General features: G+C 35.2%; 1 protein-coding gene and 1 non-coding gene across 5 annotated transcripts in view; both read left to right on the top strand.

The window, feature by feature from the left end:
* mib1 (E3 ubiquitin-protein ligase mind bomb 1) overlaps positions 1-27429 on the top strand; it is a 543029-nt gene that overhangs the window by 98052 nt on the left and 417548 nt on the right. For 3 of the 4 annotated variants that reach the window (XM_074130669.1, XM_074130672.1, XM_074130671.1), the window contains exon 11: positions 18180-18331. In XM_074130669.1, coding sequence (XP_073986770.1) covers positions 18180-18331 — 152 coding nt within the window. Of the gene's footprint in view, positions 1-18179; positions 18336-27429 lie in introns of those variants that run through there. The other variant, XM_074130670.1, reaches the window with a different exon arrangement.
* On the top strand, positions 12556-12657 carry LOC141456588 (small nucleolar RNA U3). Its single transcript, XR_012459882.1, has one exon. It is a non-coding gene; the product is annotated as a small nucleolar RNA U3 (small nucleolar RNA).

Here is a 27429-nt window from a genome sequence, read left to right as displayed (position 1 = left end):
CACATAAATTCTCTATCTTTAATTAAACTAGAACTTAAAAAAATAAAATCATTCTTTGTGGAGACAATAGGAATGTAAATACATGGTCGTAATCCTTAGGCAACTCGTTGCTCTGACACAGATAAGGAACATGTTTCATTTCATTATCTAACTCGGGCAGGTAGGTGATGAATACCTTTTAACCATAACTTTTATGGCTGAAAAACGTCCCTCGGTTTGTTCAATTTGTTCTCTTAAAGTTAATTATCAACTGTTTACATTCTCCTGCCGTTTTCCTGGTTAGTCCACAGCCATATATAACAAAACCATGGTCGAAAGGAGTGAACTTTTTGCTCATTGAAGTCGCACATGTTGCAGAGTAACATCACAATCTCAAATAATAAAACAAGAACAACTCTTTTACTAACCAGAAGTTCCAACAATAATATTTCAGTACCCCGGAGACACACAACACTATGTTCAATTTTAAATTTTTTACAGGAGAGCAAATGAAAGAGTTTTTTCGCGGTTTTCTCTTGCTTATAAGCCCACAGGAGTTATTTTGCTTAAACCTTTGGTGGATAATAAGTAACATAGATGCACCATAAGTGATGGTTGGGTAATAAAAAAAGGAAATATTGTATTAGAAAGATTAAAAAAGGAAATTTTGAAAAAAAGGACTAAAAAATGTTGGTGTACCTCCGGTGGTACTGATTTATTAAAAACTTCAAACTAAAGTCACATTTTTTATGTATTATTCGTATTGTTTCTGCAAAATTGTGATCAAACATAGGTTGCTTTTCATTTTATTTATTTAAAAGTAAAGTCAAGTAAAATAATCGCCAATTTGTTTAGGCAAGACTTAACGTCCAACTTCCAATTAGGTAGGATTATTTACTATTTTGGGGGCCAAGCCCTATACAGAGAAGTCTGGTTTACAAAATACAATGTACCACCTCGTTGCTGACTTATTTAAAACAAGGTTGTGATTGCGTTTCATTTTATTATTTCACAAAGAAGCAACTATTAAATTTTGACCATAAATGTTAGACAACTTCTCGGGGAACGATTTGGTAGAAAGAAAACATACGGCGCCAAGATGTGAGTTATCCTCTGGCTTTCCAATCCTTGGGATATCCTTAGAGAACCTTGGGGGTTGTGGAGCTTGTTGTGGAGGGCATATACATACTGTACATCCTCTAAGAACAATCCAATCTATTGATTTGTGGTCAGATTTTTGAAATAAAAAAAGCTAAGTTTTTGGGAAAAAGTATTTGAGGCATCAAGGATATTGTATTCGGCAACCAGTGACCCTAAAGTTAAGGGATAGCTTCCAAGGATAGCTCAATTCCTTTTTGATCTAAAAAAAAACTATCCTTAGATCATGTGAGGAGCGTTGGGTGGCCTGGCCAGGGAGATCCTTTGGGATTTAAGCGGATAGAATCCTGTCTAGTCACCTCTCGGGGTAGTTTTCTACAGAATATTTAGGAGTAGATTTGATTTTAAGATATAATTATCCTTGCTGCTGGCGCTCACTTTTCCTCCTCGAACTTTCCACGAGGATTGGTGAATGGTTTCATCACCGGGGATGCTGCAGGACCTTGTGGGGAGGCACTGTAGTGCAGATTACTCGGAGGGTTACTAAAAATGGTAATGCTCCCAGCATTCAGCTCACTGTGCTTTAATCATTGTTTGATGTTTAGTGAAGAAAACGGAAAATATTTTGACCATTTTGGTACATCTAAACTTCCGGAACGTTTTACTATTAATGTCTACAAATTTAGAAGGGAAGCATTTTCATTTCTTTTTAAATACTAATAAGGTTGGTAAATTATACTCTGGGATGGTGAAAACTGCGCTGAAAATGATTATAGTATTTGTCAGATTGTGATTGTAGATTTTAATTTAATAAATGAAATTAATTTAATTATTAGTAGGTAAATGGAGAAATCAGTAGAAATGAACGTCTAATTACTAGTTTGCATGTACACCACAATTATGTCTAAAATTAGCTAGTTGTAATTTCAACCACGATAAATGGCGTTGCCTAAACATATAGTCTCTGCAGTTTCTCTTATTTCATCTTTATATCTGTATTAAACAGATCAGTTATGATAGCAATTTATATTCATTTATTTTACTTTTTCGGAAATAGATTAAACTCAATTTCTGGTGAATAGAGTTACAGTAAAATATAAGTGTAGAAAAAAGTTAAATTAAATCAAAATTTTTATCTTTAAAGTATTATAATTTTAACAAAAACTTACAGTTTAAAATGTTAAGTATAAGGGTTGATTAAACGCCAAAAGGTACACAAATCAGCAAGTACCTAACATTTCATTAATTCTTCATTAATATTTAAGTAATTTTATTGCATTAATATTCATTAATATTTTTTAGAATTTATTAGATGTCACAGACCCTCATGCTGGCCATTTTCGTCTACAAAATATTTGTTCAAGTAGCACTGCAGATTGACTGTAATATCTAGTTATTTATAATAATCAAACTATTAATTACAGGTTAAAAAGAAAAACGTTATAAAAAAAAAAATTATGAGGCTAAAAAATTCAAAACTTCTTTTTATAAAAATAAATGTAATATGTAATATAAAGTAAATAAGATATGTATATTTTTAGGACAGCTAATTATTCCAGTATTTTACTATAAGTAAAATTAGGGGGACTAAATTAAATTACAATTGAGAAATGAATAATTGTTGTTGAATAATCTACTTGTTATTAACTGTGTGTTATTTGTGCTCACGAATATTTCGGTAAGACGAATTCAAGACAGTAGCCTACTCTAACTTTATCTTTACTTTAACATGCATGTACATATGTGTGATTTATCATAATTATAACAAAAAAATATTATAAATGAAGTGGCCAGCATAAGGGTCTGTGATATCTATTAAATTCTAAAAAATATTAATGTATATTAATGCAGTAAAATTACTTAAATATTAATGAAGAATTAATGAAATGTTAGGTACTTGCTGATTTGTGTACCTTTTGGCGTTTAATCAACCCTTATACTTAACATTTTAAACTGTAAGTTTTTGTTAAAGAGATTTTTGTACCTTTTGGATAGATTTTCCTTTTTGTCTATTTTACAAAGTTACATATCTGCTTTACAGATTTTTTTAAATTTGGAATAAGCAATTCTATCATTATAACCTGATAAGATGGTAAGTCGGAACCGTAACTACCACTAGAGAAATCTTTTTAAAGAACGATTATCTTTAAGGTCCCCCAAACCATCCTCAGTAACAACTTTTTTTGAAAAAGCGTTTTGAATAACATAGGAAGGTATTCGTGCGTAAATAGCAAAATTAAACTGCGATTTCATGACTTCCTTTTAAATGGAGTAAGAAAAATAAACTGCGATTGCAGTACTTCTAGGCAAAGAGGCAAAGATTTTTTAATCGAACGACAATTCATTGATTTAAATCGGTTCACTCATTGATAATTTAAACGATTGCAGTAGTTCCTCTTAGTAGGTGCAAGAGCATCAGCAATGTAGAGGAGCTTTAACCACTTATTCGAGCTGAATTTTATCAAAATCGGACTATCCGTTATAGAAATATTGGTAATAATAGTTTTAGAAAGGGCCTTATTTGGGTGGGGCAAACTCCGCTCCTTATGAGGCACGGCGTCGAGACTTTTAAAGTGCAAATCTGTACAAAATTTCGATTCGAATGACACTTCATTCATGAAAATCGGTTTAGGTGTCGATAATTTGAAACGATTCCTATATTTCCCCTTAACAAGTGTAAGAGCTGATCGCCGCTTTAATGTTGCGTAGAGGAGCCCTAACCCTATCATCCTACCAAGTTTTATCAAAATCGGGCCAAGATTTACAGAGTAATTAGTAATAATAATTCTGGAGGGGGCCTTACATAAAGGGGGCTAACTCCTCTCCCATTAGATGTACAGGATCGAGACCCCCAAAAGGCACATCTACATAAAATTCCGAATCGAATGACACCTCATTCATGAAAATCGGTTCACGCGTTTAGGCGCTACGTTGTTTACAAAAAAGGTAACAACAACAACAACAAGAACAAGAACATTTTTTGAAAAAGCTGTTTTTGCTCATTTTTGGCAACTTTTTTCTCGAAACCTATTAGATCTGGGTGGTTGCCAAAAAATTACAGCTATAAAGGAGGGTTTGCCCTATATTTTAAAGAAAATTTGGGAATTTTATCTTTAGTAGAAAAAGAGAAAAAAATTGTCAAAGTTGATTGTTTTTCAACGTTACGCTTTTTCGTGCAGTTTTTGACGAACAACCCTTATACAACTGTCCTACCGGACAGTTTTAATAATTTTAAATGATTCGTTTTTTTTATAGATATCTGTCCCCTAACTTTTCTGTAGGAAGTTTATTAATAATGAACGCGAATTTACGCATTTTTTTGGCCTTGTTTGTACAAAAATATACATTTCCTTTACATGCTAAAAACATCTGTTGTGATTTCCCGCACTACCTCCAGTTCTACAGCTGTACAGATTCAAAGTTTTACAGAAACGTTTATTTAGCCTAACTTTTTTTTTTACAATATGTTTACTCGTACATTACATTGAAAGTTTCCGAGGCGCCACGGTAGCCGAGCGGTTAGAGGCGAGAGGTACTGACTGGGTTCGATTCCCGGTCTTAGGCCTTGGATTTTATTTAATGGTTAGTAAAAGAAATTTACAGTAAAGTATGTTTGCTAGTCGCCTCCGTCCGCGGCACCTAATTGGTAGTTGGACGTTAAGCCCCGCCTGAAAAAATAGGCGATTACTTTACTTTAAGAGTTTTGATCTGGAAAGTATTCTTCGAATATTTGGGGAAATGATGAGGGCGTAGCGTTAGGGGAAATTGCTTCCTGTAGAGCCGGGGTAGTTACTCAGTAGTAATAATATTACATGTTTTTTCAAAGACATTTTCAACTCAGAGGACACCTGAAAAAGCTGGGTTGGAAAGTGCATGGTATTGGCAGATTCTACTTAAAGATGAAGTTCACTCTAATAGTTCAGCTTAAAGACTGCGACGTCCCTGGAAGATTTAGACTTCTAGGAAGTCACCAGAAGATGGAATAGGTTATACCTTCCTAGAACCCTTCTGTTCTCATATTTTGAAATTTCTTGGATATCTTGGACTTGAAAGTGTATTGTCGAGTTCCCCCAATTACAGTACGGGGCCTAGTAGATTTTGAAGGTCGTAATGCACTATTATACTAAGTTGAAAAAATAGAAACATTTCGTGAGCGTACGTGATGGGTAAGTACATATTCATCAGAAAGTGGATGAAGCCTGAAGCGCAGATTTTTGAGACCGCATTTCCTAAAGAGGCCTAATGTTTGATTTTAATTTCTTTTTGGAAAAGAGATACCAGGTTGTGTCCTCGTACCGGTTCTCCTCACTGGACCAACAATGTATTTCCTCTTGTGACCCGTTTGTGAACGTCAGATACTGGTCAGGTCCTTGGTTAAGAACTGTAATCCTGTTTACTGGATCCCTCTGCTCGGAATCGAATTAACTTTGCTAGTTAATATCCTCTTCAATTCAGTCATTTTAACTCCTACCGCAATATTTATCAACAATTAAGAAAATTTTAAAGTTTGTAAAAGTGATTTATATCAGAATTATCTTCTTTGTTTTTGTATTGGTATTACGTAAGAATGGGTGGCATTGGTAACCCAGCAATCAGCCAGTTGTTCCAGTTAAAGGATCGTTCTAGTTCTTCTATATTAGATATCTGCACATAAGGAAGTTTGGGCCGTGCTTGCTGGTGTACCATCTGTCGCCAGTACAGCCGCTTAGTCTCATGGTGAAGACCGTTTCTACCCACCCACCTACTTGCACCAGAGTATTGCCGTTTTCTTTAATTCTTCCTTCTGTTTGCTGCTACTAACAGCCCCAGACAGCACTCTTCCTCTTCCAAACTTTCTTACACTTCTTACCTAATATCATCAACAAAACTTTTATATCTATCCGGAGCGACTCTCCCTTTTCTTCTTCTTTTACTTTTTCATTTACGAGCTTTTTCTTTTCCGACATTGTCGTCCCTCTTTCTTTCATTATTGTCATTTTTACTTTTTACCCTTACATTTGTTTTCTTTTTTAACAAAGTAATGGAAAAGAAAATTCTCATTTTAACCTTACACGAAAAACACATTTTTTTCTAAATGAAATTTCGTAGTTTCATTCGTCTTTTTCTTATTCCTTCAAAGACCTTCAGTCTTTTTACTGACTCCTCCATTTCTCTTTTTCGTGAGCCATCCTTGTCTACCCTCACATTCCCAATAATACCCCGAGACCTTACTCAATATCATGTAAACATCGCAACCGGGTTCTTCCTCCTTTTTCGTCTACTTTCCAGGTGACCGGTGAACAGCCTCTTTTATATTCTCCTTTCCTTTACCGTCTCCAGGGGATCCAACCATTTTCTGCCTCCTTCAATTTACCACTTCTATAATAGGCTACCCATTATGTAGTTGGTATAATTTCTGGTTCAACCTTAATGCTCAATTTCGTTGTACCAATTATCTTCCAAACTGTGACAACATTTGAGATCAGCCAGCCTCCGGACAATGTCTTCTTCACCATCCAACACAATTGTCCAGTAAATAGTATCCGGACTTTCCGATGAAAATTTTATTGGTTCTATCCGCCTAGTAATCCATTCATGTATCTTACAATTACAAGTAGGTATATTATGATTTATTTTAACATTTTATTGATATTGCGATTTTTAATAGCAGTAAACAGAACAGTTAATTTCTTTTTGCTGTTTGTATTTGAATACTGAAGTTGGACAATATTGAGCTGTTAAAGTCAGGAAGGAAAGGTTTACACACGGCATGTTCCTCATTTCTGTTGGACGAGATTACATTACAGCACCTTTCAATCAAAGTTTGGATCCAATTTGACAGCTGATACAGATATTGGACATAAATAACAGTTGCATACTGTCTCTGCCAAAGACCTAGATATTTTGTGCAGTTTATCATTCTATTTCTGTAGAATATTCAATGTTTCATGGTTTAGGAGATTAAAACTTCATTTATATGGCTATAGTGCTTGTTTTGGGGCATAATTATGTTTGTTTTTTATTAATGTTTACTTACAGTTATAAAATTATTCATAAATAGCTGTTTCCCAAATATATTATTAAGTAACTGCTTTTTATGGGAGAAATAGTTGCATTGGAGGGGGCTCAATACGATGGAAAGTATTTCAGAATCAAATTGATATTAAAACGAATATATTAAATCCAAAAAAAAAAAAAAGCAATTTGGATAAAGTATGAGATAGCTTCTGGTTATTAATTGACAAAACGGACTGTTAATTAAGTGAGGACATACGAGAGTTAAACTATTAATAGAAGAAGACTTATTAAGTGATAATGTTTTGGGAATAATCAGTGGGCATCCGAGCCTAACAACAACATCACACTGACAATCACTACCAATGTTCACATAATATTTATGCATTTATTGTATGCAGCGATGGCTGCAACTGTTAAGGTTTAGCAAACCTTTTGGCAAGCTCTCCTCTCTCTGTCATACAGCCTCTCATATCCTTATCCGTACAGACTCAGTTGGATTACAATCTCCGATTAAAGACTGACAAACTCAAAAAAAGTTACATCTTTTGGAGCTACAAACATGGTACAAATATTTGGATTGCTTGGGGCTTGGTGCCTTCCTACAGTTGGATAAAAACGTAAATTAAAAATCTCAATCTTACTGTTTGAATTTTTCATTTTTATTGAATCTACGTATATATATTATATATAAGTTCCATAGTTATCTAATATTTATTTGGATGTAAATCAGAGGTAACATTTGAGGTGAAGGTGTTTAGTGGTAGAGGCAGAAATGAAGGCAGTTAGACTAAAGGGAGGACCATTCATGTAATATGTATAAAGTGGGACTGGTGGTTGGATAGAGATCAGCTGCTCAGGCTGGGATATCAAGGAAGCATGCAGCCTTCCTCTCCAGTTCTACCAACCGTTTCAATTAACTTTAATTTTAATTCAGTCCATTTCTCAGTTGATAACGAGCGTAGCAATAGTTGAAAGTCTGTTGGGAGATACCCTAGCCTCTTCTACTTCTTGTTCCAGCCCGCTCTGTGTCTTCTCCGACCCTCTGTGGACGGGTGTTTGTCCCACTGATATTCTAAGCTTACTATGCACATTGGTAATTAGCGCCCCCCAAGCTATTCTCTGGCAGTAACAGTTACCCTGAGTATCGTTTTACTTCTTTATGTGGTTAATTTCTTTCGACCATAATTTATATCGAACATTTATAAAAATATAGTAGCAATTTTGCTACTTTCTAAAATAGGTTATTTTTACACTTCGTTAGGATATTTTTTTTATATTGCATAGTTAATCAGAACCCTGCATTTTAATTTAAAATATAACTATATGTAAACCAAGTAAACCAAAGAAAGAAGATTATATCTGCCTGGCGGATCCAGAATTTTCTTTTCGAAGGAAAGGTACGCCCTTATTATTGCCATTCTTTATACTGGCAATAATTAAAGAAGTTGAATTTATCGGTAGTTTTTGTCAAAAAATTCAAATATTGTTAATTTTTTTAAATTAATTTTTTTTTTTAACCTTTTGTTGAAATTTGCGACTGCAACGGTTGTTGCAACAAGCAAGTGTGAAATAATATAATGTCGTGAATGAAGATTGGAGAAGGCACCCAGTGGCGACACTCCATTAACGTGAATAGATGCAATATACTGCTCTTATGAGGAGAGTAGATCGCGGGGCCATCTTCTCTTCAATCTCCTTGGAGGATTACCTGGTAATGTGGAAGAAGATAAAGGATTAGGATGAGCTGCTGTAAAGGAGTGAAATTTTAAGAAACGCGTTTTAGTAAGGTCGTTAATGAAAGGGATTGTGAGGTCATTATGAATGGTGAGGTTAGAAATATAGAATGGACCGTTAAGTAGTTTGCGTAGTAGTTTTGATTGTAAATCCTGAATGCGTATAGAATTGGAATCTCCACACTTCGATGCCGTATGACCAAATAGGTTGCAGTAGCAGAAGGTATAAGAGTTTTTTTTGTTATGTAGGTTGAGTTTAGATCGTTTGTCAAGTAGTCTGGCGAGAAGTTTGTAGCGTTGGTTAGTCTCTTGTCTTCAGTCTAGTATGGGGATTCCATGTCAACCGTTTGTCTAGGAACAGTCCAAGGTAGCGAACTTTGTCCACAGTTGGTTTAGGAGTTTGGTTCAAGATAATGGGAGGTATTATTTTTCGTCTTAGTGTAAATACTATATATTTTGATTTCGTAACGTCAGTTTTGATTCGCCATTTGATAAGCCAGTCCTGTAAATGGTTGATGTGTGTTTGTAGAGTTCGTGTAGCGATAAGAGGATCGGAATGAGGAGACAAGATTGCAGTATCGTCAGCAAAGGAGGAAAGGATGGTATTTGGATGTTGAGGTATATCTGCTGTATGTAAGGAGTAAAGGAGAAGACCTAGAACACTGCCCTGAGGAACACCAGCTCTTGCTAGATGAATATCAGAGACTGATGCTCCACAGTTGACTCTGAAATATCGATAGCTGACAATAGATTTAATCGTGAATAGTACAATTTAGGAATTAAAGGAATAAACGTTTGCGCTGTTAGTGCAAAATAAAGTGCTAGAATAACAACTTTTAATTTTCTATCTTAGCCATATGATTCTGCTAAAATCAGTTTGGTTTTCTTTGAGTACACCGATGGTGATGGATGCAGATAAATTCTAACAAATCTTTGGCGGTAAAAGAGAAATCCGTTTCACCAAAAGAAAACTTCCTTATTTTTCGGATATATTTTTTAATAACTGTGCGGTTGTTAATTAAATTTTTGGCAGACATTAATGCTGCAGATACCTTCTGTTTGTGAATGCAAATGTGATTCTAATTAATTTTCTTGGATCTATTATTTGAGTCTTTCCATGAGATTTACAAAGTTATAGAAGCGCCTTTAAATTAGTTAATGCACGCACAGCGAAGATACGGAATCTGTGCCAGTATGAATGGGTGCATAAAAGATTTGTTAAACCTATCAGAACCGTTTTTATTTGATTTCAATTTGTCCTAAGCACTTCAAGAATTATATTTCATAATTCTACAATATTTATATGAATTTAGATTTTTTTTTTTGTTGCCATTATTCTTTCTTTGTTTCAAAATTGATTTGACTTGAAGTAACTTCACACCTGTGTAAAGATTGGTTTGATAGTTATATTACATTGTTAAAGATCAAGATTGACCTAACACTACCTGTTGATAGTAAGTTATACTGTCAAGGTAAGATACAACTCAGTTTCCCTTAATAGAAGATGAGAAGTGAGCACTCCTTTGTCCTTTAGCTACATAGTGTCCATCATTGTATTTCACTTCCTGCAAAGTTTTACTGGCCCTCTAGTAATTCTCGTAACTTGTGACTCCTTCCTCAAATGACATCTTCTCTGAAACAAGAATTCAGCAATTTTAAATTTTTATTCAAAAAGAAAAAGTAAAATCTAGGATTAGGGTCCCTTAATTTTTTTTTATCGTTTATTTAGATACAATCAGCGCATTTTATTGCGGTATAAGCAACAATGACAACAATAAACAACATATAACACTCAGAGTGGAGAAGTTACCCAGCGGTAACACTCTAATAACATTTCACTTTCTACTGGCTCTCGTCATCAGAGAGGAGATCGCGAGGCCACTGTCTTTTAAGACGTCTAGAAGTGTTGTCTGGAAATGTTTTTTAAGATAGATGTACAAGTGGATTGTGATGAGATTGAATGTTAAGATGGAATTTTCTGTAACGTGTTTTTGCAACTTGTGTGACGAAAGGAAAGTTCAAGTCTGTGTGAATGGTTTGACTGTAGAGCGAAGAATTTTAGACTGCAAGGACTGGATCCTTTGCAGATTTGAGCGTTTGGTTGAACCCCACAGTTTGATGCCATAAGCCCAGACGGGCATAAAAAGTCTTTTGTTGTCTAGAGTGAGTTTTGATCTGTTGTCTAATAGTCTTTTCAGTTGTCGGAAGCGTCTGTTGAGTTCTGTTCTCTTAAGTCGTATATGAGGATTCCATGTAAGTCTTTTGTCGAGGTAAAGCCCAAGAGGGCTCCTTACATAACAAAAAAAAAGTTGTATTACATCTCACTACCCCGGAGGGCACACAACACTAAGTCTATTTTTTCAAACATTTATTTTTTTAATGTCTCTAATACAATTTTTTTTTTTTTAATACCTAGCCATTACTTATGGTGCATCTATGTTACTTATTATCGACCAAAGATTTAAGCAAAATAACTCCCGTTGGCTTATAAGTAAGAAAAAACTCTTTCATTTGCTCTCTTGTTAAAAATTTAAAATTGGACACAGAGCAAATTTGGTGTACAAAAAAATTGATCAATTTTAATTGTATGAATTAACTGTTGCGATATAGAGTTTAAAATCAGATTTTACTGTTGTTATTTTATGTTTTTTTTTTTTCAACTTTTAAAAGAAACAGCTACCATTTGATAGTGTAACCTTTCGTGTTTTAAAGAGAAGCATTGCTAGTTTTAGGTAAAACGCTCACCTTTGTGTTTTTTTTCCTCTCTCTCCAAACAGTGGATAGCTTGAATCTATTGTGTGGATCTGCCTTAAATCGCGTGAGAAAAGGTACTTAATCAAACCATTTCTCCGCACTACCATCTCTTCTGACCCTTGCCCAATCACGATTCACTAAACTGACAATTTCTAAGAGTCTTTCTTCTTCTACTTCTTCTAGTCATTAACCTAAACCAGCGAGGCATTAATCTGAAAGTGTGCCTGTTGTTTTATTTGTAGTAAATATTGGAAACTTTGATTTCCTATTTGAGATGAAAACAAATACTCATTTCAGCGTAAAATAGATTTATATTGATCAGTAATTATACCGTACGCTATTATAAAAAGCGGTTAAAAGACGTTTTTTAAGATATTTTGCTGGGCCCTAAACAAATCCGTTCCATCTATCTCCTTGGCTGAAGGAAAGGTGAACTTGGGAGAATGTTTTAAAGAAATTACAGATACACCGTTTGAGAAGATTTGAGTAACATGGCTCTCCCCGGATAGAAGTGTACGTCAGTGTACATCGAGATTGACAAAAAAGAGGGAGTATTTCAGGATATGATCAAGTAAACCCTTTAAAAGGAATATACGGGAGAGGGATTCAAGTAAATATTTACTATGTACCATTATTCATTTAGTACCCACTGTTTTACAGCTGTTGTGCGCATCTATTGGGGCCTTCCGTCCTACCGGGTTCCTGAGTACACTCACCCTGCACACATTCACCAAAACAGCTCTACAGTTCATAACACACACACACACAAACATGCACTCAAGCCGGTCCGGACGGGGGAGCACGTCCAGAGGCTCGGAGGAGGCAGCACCTCCACTGGACTCGGGAGCAATGGGTCGATAACCCATTCTGCTCGTAAAATAAACCTAACACGAAACCAACAAACGTAGATGCTAGACCGAATTTATGGCAACTACCCAGCAAACGTTTAAAGGATATTGTATTAAGTTTTTGGAATGTTTTGACTATTTAGACCTGGACCTTACTTCTACAGGATCATTTCTGCAGTAAGTGATCGATTGCAAATAATGTAAAATTTTGCTATTTATACCTGGAGCACTCCAAGTACTACTGAAGGAGTTGGACCAGTAATAATAATAATAATAATAATAATAATAATAATAATAATAAAGAGGGAAGGGATTAGCTATGAGGTTAGCATACTGGACTCCCACGCGGAGGTCCCGGGTTCGAATCCAGCAGCTGACCCTTAGATTTTCTCTTCCTAGGAGCTTCTTACAGCTCACTGTCCGGTGATGGACAGTGTTGTCTGTAACGAGAGAACACTGTCCGGAGGCCGGCAGTGCACTGGAAAAAGCTCCGGGCGCTAATAACCTCAGCTGTTGATGCGCAAAAAAAAAAAAATAAAATAAAAAAATAATAATAGTGAGGGAAGGGATTAGCTATGAGGTTAGCTTATTGGACTCCCACGCGGAGGTCCTGGGTTCGAATCCAGCTGCTGACCTCTTAGATTTTCTCTTCCTAGGAGCTTCTTACAACTTATTGTCCGGTGATGGACAGTGTTGTCTGAAACGAAAGAAAACTGTCCGGAGGCCGGCAGTGCACTGAAAAAAGCTCCAGGCGCTAATAACCTCAGCTGTTGATGTGCAAAAAAAAATAATAATAATAGTGTTTATTCAGGAACTACATAAAAACATACAAAAATCAAAATATTTATCCTAACTATGAGCAAAATAATCTAACATTTCTTTTTTTCAAAACAAAACATACTTCGAGCATGGACTTAGTCCGTCTGCCGAGTTGACTCTAATTTATTTATTAAACATACTAAATTTACAAATATCTGAATAAATATATAATAAAACATTTGCTAAACTTCAGAACTAAGCATATTTCAATATTAAAAATTAAAATGATTTATTAAAAATTATCTAGTTATAAATCCAAGCGGATATTGTGTACCTATACAGCTTGCACCAATCAAGGCCATTCAAATAAAGAATAATCTCACTTTTCTGGAGTTTTCTATTTCCCAAGTGCTGTACCCTCAACTCCTGTAAAATTGGACATTCCCCAATGAAATGGACGATATCTTCCACCGCTCCAAGATTACAGAGAGTGCCTATTTTCGTCCCAGTTTACACTAAAATTTAAGTTAAACAGTGCGCTTCGTTATTACTTTATACTGTTTTTATCATGAATATATCCGTTTTCCGCTAAATCCAACTCTAATTCTTTGTAAATTTAATGGTATTTAGCGCTATTTGCTTTCCGTATCAGACTATCACTAAATTTTGATTTTATTTTTAACATCAATTCATTATTAGACAATTTGCTTTTATTGGCTGAAATGTAATTGATCTGGGCTAGCCATGATTCTTACACAGACCGAGATCATCTTTATACCAAAACAATTTCTTTTTTATCACTTGAGTTAGACCAGTATAAAGTTGACAGAGCAGCTATTCAAGAAATCAGGTGGACGAGTGAAGAAAAAAAAAGGACTCCAAGAACATGCTGAACACCCGCAATTGGACAGCTACTGCATTAAATAGAGAGGACTGGCAGAAGCAGTTCGAGGAGGCCAAGGCACATTGATGGTATGAGCAAGAAGAAGAGATAATTGATTTAGTATTTGAATTTTTGTAAGGCAACAAATGAATAATCTTAACAACCCTAAAAAGGGGTGCAATGAGGTGGAAATATATGGACATTACTATCAGTATGTTACAAACTTAGTACGATAATTTATTATTGTGGAACAACGAAGCCAAGACCTAAATTCTTGAAGAACTTTTCTAAAGAAAGGTAGTAAGTGGATTGAAGAAATGCAACCAGATAATGGAGAAAAGTAGATGATATTCTGTTTCCTAATTTGGTGTTAACAATATAAACAATGATACTTTACAAAATAAATAATGAAAGAAAAACACAGCGGGTGAAGAGATAATTAAAGCCAAGTTATTAGAAAACTAGAATGAAAGTTGGGTTTTCTTACTTACTTATTATTATTTTACGTTTACAGTTTGCGAAAGAAGTGTTTATTTCTTTTAGTAGCCGAGCAGTTTAATCAACTTTAACCATGCACTTTAATCAGAAGTTAGCCTTTCTTAATGTTATTAAAGTATGAAGTAGCTGTACCTTACATAATTATTTTTAACCCTCTGTTTTGTTGATTCTATTTAAAAAACAATAATTTTGCTCTTTTACTTATTTGATTTGATTATTGTGCTTAAGTAAAACAAATTTTCTATTTTAGTTTAAGATCCTCCCCGTTTAAGCCTCCACGAAATTATAGAATCTCTCGAAATTATACCGGACCATCAGTTTGGGTTCAGAAAATGCCACTCGACGATCCAGCTGGCCCATCGTGTTGTAGACACCATCGCTACTTCACTCGAACGAAAACAATACTGCGCTGGAGTATTCCTCGATGTATCGCAAGCCTTCGACCGAGTCTGGCACGAAGGTCTACTGTGGAAACTCAAACGCATCCTTCCTAACACTTATTACCTCATATTCAGCTCTTATCTTTCTAGGACGGGTGGGTCTGTGTCGGGATTGGCACCCTGGCACGCGTATGAATGGGCTGCGTAAATGTAAATAGATTTAGGATTATAAATGAGTGAGAGGAATATAGAGTACTCCACTCAATGTATATATAGGAATATAACTATTAGGATGAATATATTTATTAGGATGAATGTATTTATTAGGATGATTGTATTTATTAGGATGAATGTAATTAATAAGATGAGTATATGAGTGTACATATAAATTTTGTGTAAATAGGTTTTTTTAAAATTTAGGTTAGATCTCTATGGGGTGCGAGGAATATCGAGTACTCCACCCCAACATTAGTTAGTTAGGTTAGAAGAAAATAGGAGTTAGGCCAACCGTTAGGTTTGTATCGATCATATTGACTAGGTGTAGGTTAGGCTGTGTAGTAAAGTGTCTATTCTACAGTATAGTTTAGGTGCAAAGGACCCTTGTTGTTGCGCACCTTATAAAACCCCAAAACAAAACATCAGCTCTTATCTCTCTGACAGATTCTTTCAAGTTCTTCAAGGCTCTTCCATCTATCCTGTCCTTGCCACTGGGAAGTGACTTAGCTCCTCTTCTTTACACAATCTACACTGCCGACATACCTTCTAACCTTAATACCTCTATTTACACCTTCGCTGACGACACTGCCATTCTCCCCACACACTCTGACTCTACCCTCGAAGTACGCTCACTACAGTCCCACCTTCACTTAATAGAACCTTGGTTAGAAAACTGGCGTATAAAAATTAACCCAACTAAGTCTAAATACATAGTCTTCACACTCAAACGACAAACTCCACCACCTGTCTTCTTACATCATACACCTATCCCACCAGCTGACCATGTGCGGTACCTTGGAATGTACCTAGACAAGAGACTTACCTGGAACCCCCATACGAGACTTAAACGTACCGAACTAAACAAACGATCTAAACTTCTAGCCAGACTACTCAACAAACGCTCAAAACTCTCACTACAGAACAAGCGACGACTCTGTACAGCTCTTCTCACACCAATATGAACTTACGGACTCGAACTTTTCGGAACAGCTAAAAAATCAAACATCAATACACTGCAAACTCTCCAATCTAAAATAGCATAGTAGACACTCCATTCTATGTTAGCAACCACACAATTCATACAGATCTCCAAATTCCACTCATCTCCGAACTTGCCAAAATTCGATATAAAAATTTTCACCAAAAACTCTCACTTCATCACAATCTGCGATGAAGTTAACTTCAATTACGCTACCCTCCAATCCTCGAAGACGGCTGAGGCGCCGTTGGTCCCGTGACCAACTGGGTGACTAATGGCGGCCATCACTGGATGACCGTCATTCACGTCTGCCACGCTATCTTATTGCACCCTGTAGCTACAGGTGTAAATCTCATTAAAAGGATAAATTAATAAAAAAAAAAGTTTAAGATATTAAATTCTTTTTTAGTTTAGAAAAATCTCCTTTACATAATTATCTATAACGCAACTTGGAACTGTCTAATAAAAAATGTGGCTAGGTTCGCAGTGCTTGATAATACTTTTAATTCAGCCTCCGTTGATGCCTGAAAATCTTAAACTGGTTAGGAACATTAAAAACATGGGTTTGTTTGTTTTATCTCAGATTTCTCTCTACCAATAATTGTTTGTTTGCTTATCTGCCAATAATTTTTAAGAAAACTTGGTTTAACAAAGTTTTTATTTACCAATTGAATACGATAATCAAAATTTTCAGTCATCCATTTTTTACTGTTTTAAAATCCCCTGAGTCCAAAAAAAAATAGATATTTAAAAAGGGGGCACTAGTGGGCCTCCGAACAGTGTTCTCTCGTTACAGACAATACTTTCTATCGCTAGATAGTGAAAAAGAGGCTCAAAAAATAAAAAATCTGAGGACCAATGCTGGATTCGAACCCGAGAACTCAGCGGGGTTCCTATTATTGCTAACCATTTTGCTATTAACTTACCTCAAAGAAGTTAATATTTTTTAATTGATAAACAGATTATATTATGTATGATTCAAATTTGATAAAGGTCAATAAATCATCATCTCTCTTCCACAGGAGAGGTTTAGAAATATCAATATTTGGGGTGGCCATCGATTTTAAGGAATTCCATTCCATTACACACGAAACATTTAAAACCACTACTAATAGGTCTTTGTCGATAAACTCATTTCTTTTTTGCTTTTAGGCTCTCTTACCTTTACAAAGCAGTTATCCATCAAACTTGATCTCTTACATATTCCATTACTGCTCTACTTCTCTTTTTGATTCACTTTGCTAAATAGAAAGTTTGAAATGTGAATTCTCTTTTAAAACAGGCATTTAAAAAATGGCTAGATATTTTGTGATTTACTTACAGTATATGAACAAAAAAGAATATATACCGCTCTACTTGCCCCAATATGGACGTACGGAATACAACTCTGAGGAAGTGCTAAAAAGTCGAACATCAACTGCCTTCAAACCTTGTAATCTAAAATCCTGAGAACAATAGTTAACGCTGCCTTCCACGTCTCCAATCATACTATAAACTCTGATCTAAATATTCTTCTCGTCTCTAAAATAGCCCAATCTCGATACACAAAACTCCACTCAAATCTACACAGTCATTACAACCCCTCTGATCTACAAAATGTCCACTACAACACTTCCTTCAAATTCACAGCGCAGACTGAAGCGGCGGTGGCCACGCGATCATCTCAACATTTAACGCCGTCCACCTAGGATGGTTGCTGTGTAAGCTTGCCTACGTGGCGAACTAACGACTTCCATCACTGGATGGTCGTAGTTCACTCCACTCACGCCTCTTGGCGCACATGCTTCTTCTTCCCATTTTGCACCAAGCTAATTGCCTTCTCTCATCCATTTCTCTTGACGAAGAAGGTTAAGTATTTGTGTTTTTCATTTTCCCGTTGGAACATAAGAGGCTGTTGTCCTCCTGCGCTACACCAGTCCAGGAAAGTTGGATCTGCAGTTAATGATGCCCTAGTCCAAAATCAATAAATTGCTACCTCTCAAAAACACCTCAGCTTCTACTTGCCTCGTTCAGATCTTTCTGAATTTTATCTAATTTATTGTTCTTCTGTTACAGGACTCTGAGGGTGACACGCCTCTTCACGATGCTATAACAAAGAAATACGACGATATGGTTACTCTGCTATTGGATCATAATGCTGACATTAAGGTGGCCAACAAAAATGGATTCAACGCGCTCCATCATGCTGCTCTTCGTGGCAATCCAAGGTAGGCACTTCTTTGTATGTGTAGTTTAAGAGAACGTTATTTTTTTTTATTTATTTTGAAAATAATTGTTATAAGGGGGTTTTGTTGTAACTTATGCCAATTTAAAAATTACGAGACTTAACATACAGGGTCCTTCCTTATTCATACGAAAATTTGAGTCTTCCCAGAAGGGTCCTGAGTTTCGTTACTAGATTGCAAATAGTTACCGCTGGCTTCTCAGAGATAGTTTAAATATAATTTCAGTATTTGTAAGCCCAATAATTTGAGTAAAGTTTAGCTCATTTTCTTATATTTATTTATTTCATTACTACGATTTATTAGTGCTACACTTTTATTTACTTGGTTATTGAATAAAATTTCAGTATTTGTTGTTAGTAGAATATTTTTAGCTTTTTACTATTTGTCGACATTAAAATACAGTAGTATGGGTTGTTTGCCACTTCAATGCTGGTTTATTGGCTGTAGGCCAAAGTCTGGCCACACAATGTTGGTTAGACACTTTGGAAACCTTGATGTCACCATTGTGATTGTGTCCACGCCTTTTGCAGAAAAGTTTTTTGCTTCTCGGATACGGACGGTTCCAGTTTGTTTTCGCCTCCAACCTTAAGACTTTTTTATTTTTGTTTACCTACTTAGTATTCTTTTATAATCAACTTTTTGTTCTTCTTTTTCCATTTGCCTTCGAAATTTTCTCCAACTTTTTAAAATATATTTCATTTTCAATAACAAATATTGTTAGTATTTTTCTCTTAATGCTGTTTATCTTCCGCACTTCTGTAATTATAGTAAAAAACATTCCCCAGAAAACTGTCAAAGAAAGTTAAACTTTATAAGCTATTAAAAAGGCCAATCCTTTGCGATCTATAACATCAACAGTGGCTCTCTCTCATTACCGTTGATAAATATAATAAGAAAAAATCACGGAAAAGTGGGGAAAAGTCGAAAAAGAAACGGAGAAAATTCTAACTTGTTATTGAGGCTGTTTCATTAATAGAAGTTTCGTACTTAGTTATTTGCTTTTATTTATTTATTTATTATTTAATATTATTTAACTTATTATGTAATAAGTATTTATTTGTCAGTTAAACTTAAATTAGAGCTTGATTAGAACTTCGATCTCCTATTTGATTCTTGTCAATGACTTTTTTGGGAAAAGCAAAATTGAAATAGCGTTTTAGAGGAACCACTCTAGCAAGGCACCCTTCGCAACACCTGAAATAACAAAAAAATATTTCATAATAATAGACTATATTTGTGAGGTGAATTTGTGATTAAATTATATCCGGACGTGGGTGCTGCTTCTGATGAGGCTTATTCAGCCGACTTTTTGCAGGGGTACTATCTTCCCATTTTGTAAGTTCTTTCCTCTTATCATCTCTTCTGATAACTTAAAGTACAAAACTCGCATATAGAGAGCGCTTTCAAAGCAATCAAATAGGACTTTTCTTTTCAATCCCACTTAGCTGAGAGCCTATGGTTAGCTCTGTGGTTTGTCCAGGTTGATGTTTTCTGAACCCTGTTAACCCTGCACAAAGATAAATGGACAGATTTTGTTGTATTCAATCTTATCCCGGTTGTGATGCGCGTACACCTACCGGTAGCATCACTAGGAGGAGATGCCTTGTCCAGTACAGGCAAGTACAGCAGTGGTGATCATAATTTCATGGCGGAATCCATTTCACTTAATATTTTCATGCAGGACATATCATGTACTTTGTTTATTTGCAAGTTGGTGAGTAATTTGGGAAGGAAATATACAGGGTGAACCAGTAAGTATTGTCCATAGGCCTACTACTAGTATGTGTAGTACATCTAAAGTGGAGTTCAATGACGTATTGGCCAACTTCTTATTTTCCACTGTTCTTGAGTGAGGTCACTTTAAAAAAAAAAAATAAAAAAAATAAATTAATTAAAAAAAAAAATCTAAACTCTGAAATATTCGAGAAAATGTTAGGAAATAAGTTAAAAAAGTACTATTTTTATAAAAAAAAATAACATTTTCTCAAATATTTCAGAGTTTAGAATTTTTTTTAAATTTTTTTATTTTATTTTTTTATTTATTTTATTTTATTTTTTTTAAAGTGCAATTTGTAACCTTTGACTTCCTTATTTTAAGACAGCCTACATTAAAATTGACTATTGGTCCATCCAAAAGAGTTTTCAATGAATTAAACAACTTGATAAACTAACGCTGTTCAGTGCTTGTGAACACGTTTTCTTGTAAAACAAACGTAATTTCTCATACGAAGATAAAAGGAATCCTGGAAAATGATATACCGTTTGAAAGCCCATTAAACAAGGAAACTTTTATAAAAAGTGCCAGCACCTAGGTTGGATAATGATCACATAAGGGCCTAATGAGTTTTCTTAAAAATTTCGATTACTTTTATTTTTCCAGCATCCGGAGGAAGATTGAGGCTGTTTGTAGAATGACTTATGCTTCGAAATGGTATCAATTTTTAGAAAATTTATCTGTCTTTCTAATCGTGCCATCAGAATCGAATTCGGACTAAAACTTTCTGAGTAATAACATTTTTATTGGAAAAAAGTAATGATTTTAGAAAAAAAATTGAATGTGACGTCACTCAAGAACAGTGGAAAATATGAAGTTGGCCAATACGTCATTGAACTCCACTTTAGATGTACTACACACAGTAGGCCTATGGACAATACTTACTGGTTCACTCTGTATAAAGTTGCATGTTGTATTGTTTCTGTTACATGAAATCTACATTAATCTTATTTTATGGCTATCACTATATTTAAGGAGGTCAGTGAAAGAATTACTGTAGTTTCACTAATTACTACCTAGTTCCAATTGTATCTCTTTAAATTATTGTGATGGTGAAGCAGAGAGTTTACTAGCGATTGTTCAATATTTAGAGTTGGAAGTGAAAACAATGCTAGGGCTGTAGGAGAATGGAGGCTGCCAGGAAACGGCGATATTTGGCAATCGGCAACAGCCCCATCTCACTCATCCTCACCACCATAATCAAGTTATGAAAAGCCATTACTTGGTCCATGCAATTTGGCACGTAGCCCCGTATCTCTCTTCTATTTTACCGGCTGAAAATCTCTCATTTTACTTCGCTTTTACATAAAATCTATTTGTGTATCTGTGTGTAGATGTTTTTTATGAATAGAAGTAGAAGAAACAACAAAATGGAATTATTTTATTAGTAAATAACAGTTTGGTGTTTCTCTCATTCAGGGTTTAGTTTTTGGAATTTAATGCGAAGAAATATAATGCGCTCAAGCGGTTCATTTATTAAATATAATCAATTAATATCGATATAGTATCGCTATTCAACAATTTCTTCTCACATCTTGCTTAGAATTCAATTTCACAGCTACTTTAAACTTAATCAATAGACTATTAGTTCGACATTTCATTGCTTCATTCATAATGCTGTAATCAAGTAAGAAAGAGTATATCGTAGTCTTAGAATTAGATTTAGATTTTAAAATGACGGGGCGGGACCCTATTCTCAAAGCACTGCAGCCACAAGAGGCTTATTGTGCCTTCCCTTAAGTCTAATAGGTGAAACCTCCCCTTCTAAAAAGGTCGAGAGCTTTCCCTACTAGTTCCTTCTGCGCTATTATCTCCTTTGACCTCAAAGTTCCAAAGATGTCATAGAGCAGTCTCTCAATTGCAACGCAATCGAACAACAGGTGAGAGGCCGTTTCCTCCTCTTCCTGACATAATCTGCACAATGGTTCCGAGCTAATAAGCCCTAACTTGTGCAGTCTGCTTTCTGTACCTTCCGTGCCCTGTGAATAGGCCTGTAATCAGAGTGATCTGATTCCTGCCCAAACCTAGAGTCACTTTAGTTCTTTGTTTGCACACCAAGGGCATAACCCTCTTCCTGTGTTTGACCCCCAGGAAACATCACCCAGTACCTTTCATTTTCTCTCCAGATCCAATTTCTGAGAGCCTCACGAACTGCACCCCTTGTGATCCCCAGGACTGGTTCTGGGCCAGTGAAATATCGTAGTCTTAGTCACCGCTGCTAACTCTAAATGAAAACCTTCCAGTGTGAAGAACTTTGCGAAGGAATGGATCGCGAGTATACAGTCTGAATTAGGAGCAATAATGCAGGCGTCCGGATTGGAGTAAAAGGATTGCAGTGTAAACGATGTTACGAGTATAAGAGAGTAGCTGGGACCCGATAAAGAAGCAAGGCTAGCTAGATAAGATCTGAAATATGATTACGTAGTAGGTTGATGCAAGAGACTTCGTCTAAGTTTCCACGAGTGTGATACGCGGTCACACGCTGGATCACAGTCCAGGGAGCTTTCCGGTCAGCACTGCTTCTGCGAAAGAATCTTTTCATATTTCATAATCAAATACTTTTTATCGTTTGGAGGGGATAGGTATTTAAATAACATTTATTCCCGAAATACGTTCAATTTGTGAAGCAGTTTATTTTTCAATTGATGTTTTATGAGGTTTGTGATGTTTTAGAGAGTCTCTTATTCATTATTTTTAATTATAGCTCTAAATTATTTCCTAATAAATATTATATTTTAATCGGAGGCGGTTTGCCAAAGTATATTTAGTATATATATATATGTATACGTACTATATATTTTCAGTTTGGATTTAGAGATAGAAAATAAATTTAAATTCTATATAACCCCTATGCAAATAGAAAATTTATTGGATAAATATTGACTTGGGTATGAGGTTTTCAAATATAGGGGGTTGTTGGTGTGTCACCATCCAACAGAGTGTCTCCATTCTGCGGTCACCATTTATTGTGCATAATTAATTCGTTATTAGCGTTCAGTTGGCGCTAACATCACCCCAGCATGTATATGTATTTTGGTGGCTGTTTCGGGAATATGCGTTTGGGTAGAGAGTAAGGTTGGCGGTGTTTGTCCGCAGAGAGTTCTACTGCAGCAGGTACCGGGTGCATCATATACATTTATACTTTCTCTCACCTATACACACACACATATTCTCTGCATCACTACCACAATTTGCACGTGCTCCTAATGACTTATCATAACGTTGCGGTCCTCTATACCTCACCAACATATTCAGATTTTAACCATATCCTCCTATAAATGACTCGCATCTTTGTATTTGCATCCATCGATGTCATTCATGAATTTTACTCTATCCAGTGCAATCAGCTATAAGTTACATAACTTGAATTTTAACTAAGAATACGCCTTTAAGGAATGGGATTCAAATTTAAACTTCTTCGTTTAATCCACTTTAAAAATTGGCAAAGAACGTTGATTCTTCTGAACATAAATTCATTAGGAGACGAGATATAATCTTATTTTGACAACAGAGTACTTGCTGATGTTGTAAAATTCAGAATAACAATAGAAACGAGAAAACCTTGAGGATTGTAGCTTTGAAATCATCTTAATAAAATGGTCGAACATCCCAGGTGTTTAAAAAACTATAGTTTTTTTTATATTTTCTAAAAATTGCCTTGATGAAATGAGAAGGCACTGCTAGCGCAAGCTTATGATTGTCCTTCTTGAACCATAGAAAATCCCCGATTGAACTAGTCTAGAACTACATCATGCTTTCGGCTTAATGATTTGCTGCAGCATCATATCATTAGAACTCGTATGGCTGATTCACTCACATGCCCATTGTGCTCGACACTTAACTCAGATATACATATCTAGTAGGAGGGGGTTCACAATAGAATGCAATTTTGCTGCGTCTCCCAAATCTAACTTAGTATTACAAGGTTTTGAGATTAATACTGTTTTAACCAGAATTATTCTATTAAAAATTGTGTTTTTATTTCCAAAAATGTTCTCCTTATAAAAGTTGTTGTGTACAATGTAAACTCAATACAATATAAAGAAATTTGAGATCGAAACGTTTGGAAAAGAAAAACATATAGGTAAGGAAAACTAAGACCAGAAAAAATTTAGTGGTTAACTCATCTGATCATCATTTTATGGCAATTCAATCATACATCACTTCCTTTGGTTAAATGATTATTATCACAATTTGCGTAAACATCGATTTAAATCGACTTTGAAGTTTGCATGGCAATGTAAGACTTGCTAACACAGAAGTGATGGTTTTTGTCTACGATATAACTTGTCAACTGCATTGGAAAAAAGAATGGCAATAATCCAACATAATGTCACTGTATTTGTATCATTGTACAGTAACACACGTACTCGTATGATTCAATGGGCAGCAGCGCTATTAATGGTGTCAGGCCATAATAGTTTGCTCTGTAGTCAAGTATACTTATAGTCGGACCTCTCATAGCTCTGCAATTCAACAAGCCGCTACATTTACTGTTTATAGCCTTCATCACTTCTATCAATCGTCTGCTAGTTCCGTCATCATATAGCTCTTTCTGTACATACCATATAGTTCCTTATTCTCTTAGATTTATTTTACTTTAATCTTCGTTCTGATAGAAGGCTTGATGTATCGAATACGAGTAAGTGTCAAAAGATTTCTCCGTATCTTTTGGCGTTTTGTTGCCTCTCAATGCTGTTTATTTCTGTTTAAACAGATAACTAAGAAATTAATCGTTCCAAAAAACGTGAAATGGTTATTGGGTGCTTGATGATTCACTTTTAGTCCTTCAGTTTCAGTAAACTTTTATCCCTTAAGTACCTCCGCAATAAACACCCAACTTCTGGGAGAGTGCATTAACTCCATATACTGTTCTAATGGAAAACCATGCAGTTCCACCTACAATTCTTTTTTACTGTAAGAACTTCCAAGAGGGAACTGAAACTTCTTCAGTGATAATAGAAAATCTCAATAAATTATTTTGAAATAGTGCTAATTATGCTTCAACAAATGTTTCAAATGAATATTTAGATGAATATGAATTTAGATTCGAATGAATATTCGATCTGGGAATTTTCTATCCTTAAATTTATTTATTGTTTCTTTATCTTTTGCTTTTATAAGAGAAGGAACTAAGATAGTGCAGATTTGTTATTTTGAGAGATCCATTTTGAGGTTCTCCAAATCCGAAAAAGAGGTTTCTACAAATTGGTCTGTAATTATAAACTCCCTCCATCTTGTTTCAGCTAAAATTAAACTGTTGCCCATCATTTTCGCAAATGTAATTAATTGAAAAGTTTATCTAGAAATGGATATTTCATCCATGATCTTCAGCATTCTCATCTATGACTTCTGCTGGAGGTTTGCAGAAAAGAATTAGCTTTTCTTCAGACGATTTCATAGCGAGTTTTTCTTTTATTTTGTTTTCATCTTTAGAAACATTTCTTTTATTTTTACTTTAAACTTGATTATATGGTTAAAGAGGGGAAGAGAATGAAGACATTGAGAGACGACACAGTTTGCTATGAAGAACTCACAACTGGTATTGTCGTCTGTAGTTGGATGGTTTGTGCAGAATTGTTTGCCCATTGTGTTTAAAGAGGAAGTTAAGACTATAGACTAGCCAGCGCTCGCTTCTCTCGGCTAGTTCTCTCTTCAGAACAATGCACATCCTCTGTTGGTACTTCCCCCAAAGCGCAATACTACTATCTCTTTGTCTTTATATATCACATAACTCTAATGCCTTAACTATTATCATCTTCTGTTGCCTTCCTCTTTGGCTGTGATATAGTATGTGTTTTCTTTCTTCTGCAGTTATGTACTTATCATTTTTTATTGTGTCTATTTCTGTTTTTCTTAAAGTTAGTGGGATACAAAAGACCTAAATTTCTTTTTTGTCTTTTTGTTTTTTCAATTTTTATTAAGCTGCTTCTTTAATGGTCAAACGATGCTCACAGTCTCTCGGCAATGTTCGTGGCCTAGACTTTCATAAATCTTTGTCCTCGCTACTGCAGCCGGCGAAATTAATTTACGCAACATTCCTGTGGAGAAACCTCAGAAGCTAGTTCTAGGAAGGATAAATCCTCCTCTAGTATCTGAGAACTAACAAAGAATCTAGAGCTATTTGAACGTAATTGATTTAAGAAGTTTATTTTTACGAGAGATTTTAGTAAGAGTGTAAGAAAAGTGTAGAATCACTTAAGTAGTCCTTTTAGCAGCAGATTTTTTTCAAACCTGCAAATATAATATTAGCTAACAACATATTTTGGTTTCTTTATAGTAGATTTTGGCACTTTTATTGTAAGTTTTGTCTTGGCGAGGTTGAATGAGTGAATTTAAAGAGATTGTACTTGTTTTTAAGAGAAACTTCTTAGTTTCGACATTTTTTTGAATCTTTATATCTAGATTGCTGCGACTCTATTTGCTCTATCTACTATTGACTTCAATTTTAGTTGACAGGCACATTATTAACAAATTCTCTGTTCAATCTAATAAAAAATTATTTCTTTCTTCCTTAATCAAAGCCCACATTTTTCCAAATGTCCTCTTTTAAAAAGATATTTCTAGAATATGGTGGGTACTTGATGTTTTTCACAGTGTCTTGTATGATCCTACAATTAAAGCCATCAAACATCTGTAAAGGAAAGTCCTGTAAATTGTAAAACCCATTCTTCATTTACCTAATTACCTTAGGAAAGAGCTGATATTACGAAAAAATGAACAGGTAGCAGCGTTTAACCGCTCACAGAGAACTATGCTCAATTATTTGTAATATCTGGAGTTAAGAATATTTAACCCATTACGACGAAAAGATAAAGCAAATATAAACTGGTTGTGTGCTTTTAAAGATGTATGATCAGGTTTACATTATGACCATGATGATTACTTTACTAGGGAACGCTGTAAAAAGAAGAGTGTACGCGTTGAGTAAAGATTTGGATGAAGTTGGGTTCCAGGGAGCACAGTTTTGTGCGGCTGGATGAAGTGCATATAAAACAGGCTTTACAACTGTACTGGGCAGTAACCAGGCCCAAGGTGGAATGCCCTCTTTCACCTGTTAAAGCCCTCCTGGGGGCGATTGGCACGTTTGACTGTTGTAATAACTGAGTAAAGTTTTACTTTTTACAAACCAAACAGAGCATTACGGCTTTCATATGGATCATCATCAACAATTTAATTGGAAAAGGATTTTACGATTTCCCTTCTTTCTTTTTTTATTTGCACTATTTTTATTCAACTTTTACTTCCGCATTTCTATTGAAGAAGTTCTGCTTACATTGCTTTGGAGTGGTTTTATTGGATGAAA

This window comes from Rhodnius prolixus, unplaced genomic scaffold (assembly GCF_049639745.1).
Source record: "Rhodnius prolixus isolate KJV_2025 unplaced genomic scaffold, Rpr scaffold_4, whole genome shotgun sequence".
NCBI classification, from domain to species: domain Eukaryota; kingdom Metazoa; phylum Arthropoda; class Insecta; order Hemiptera; family Reduviidae; genus Rhodnius; species Rhodnius prolixus.
This window is presented reverse-complemented; position numbering and strand designations above follow the sequence as displayed.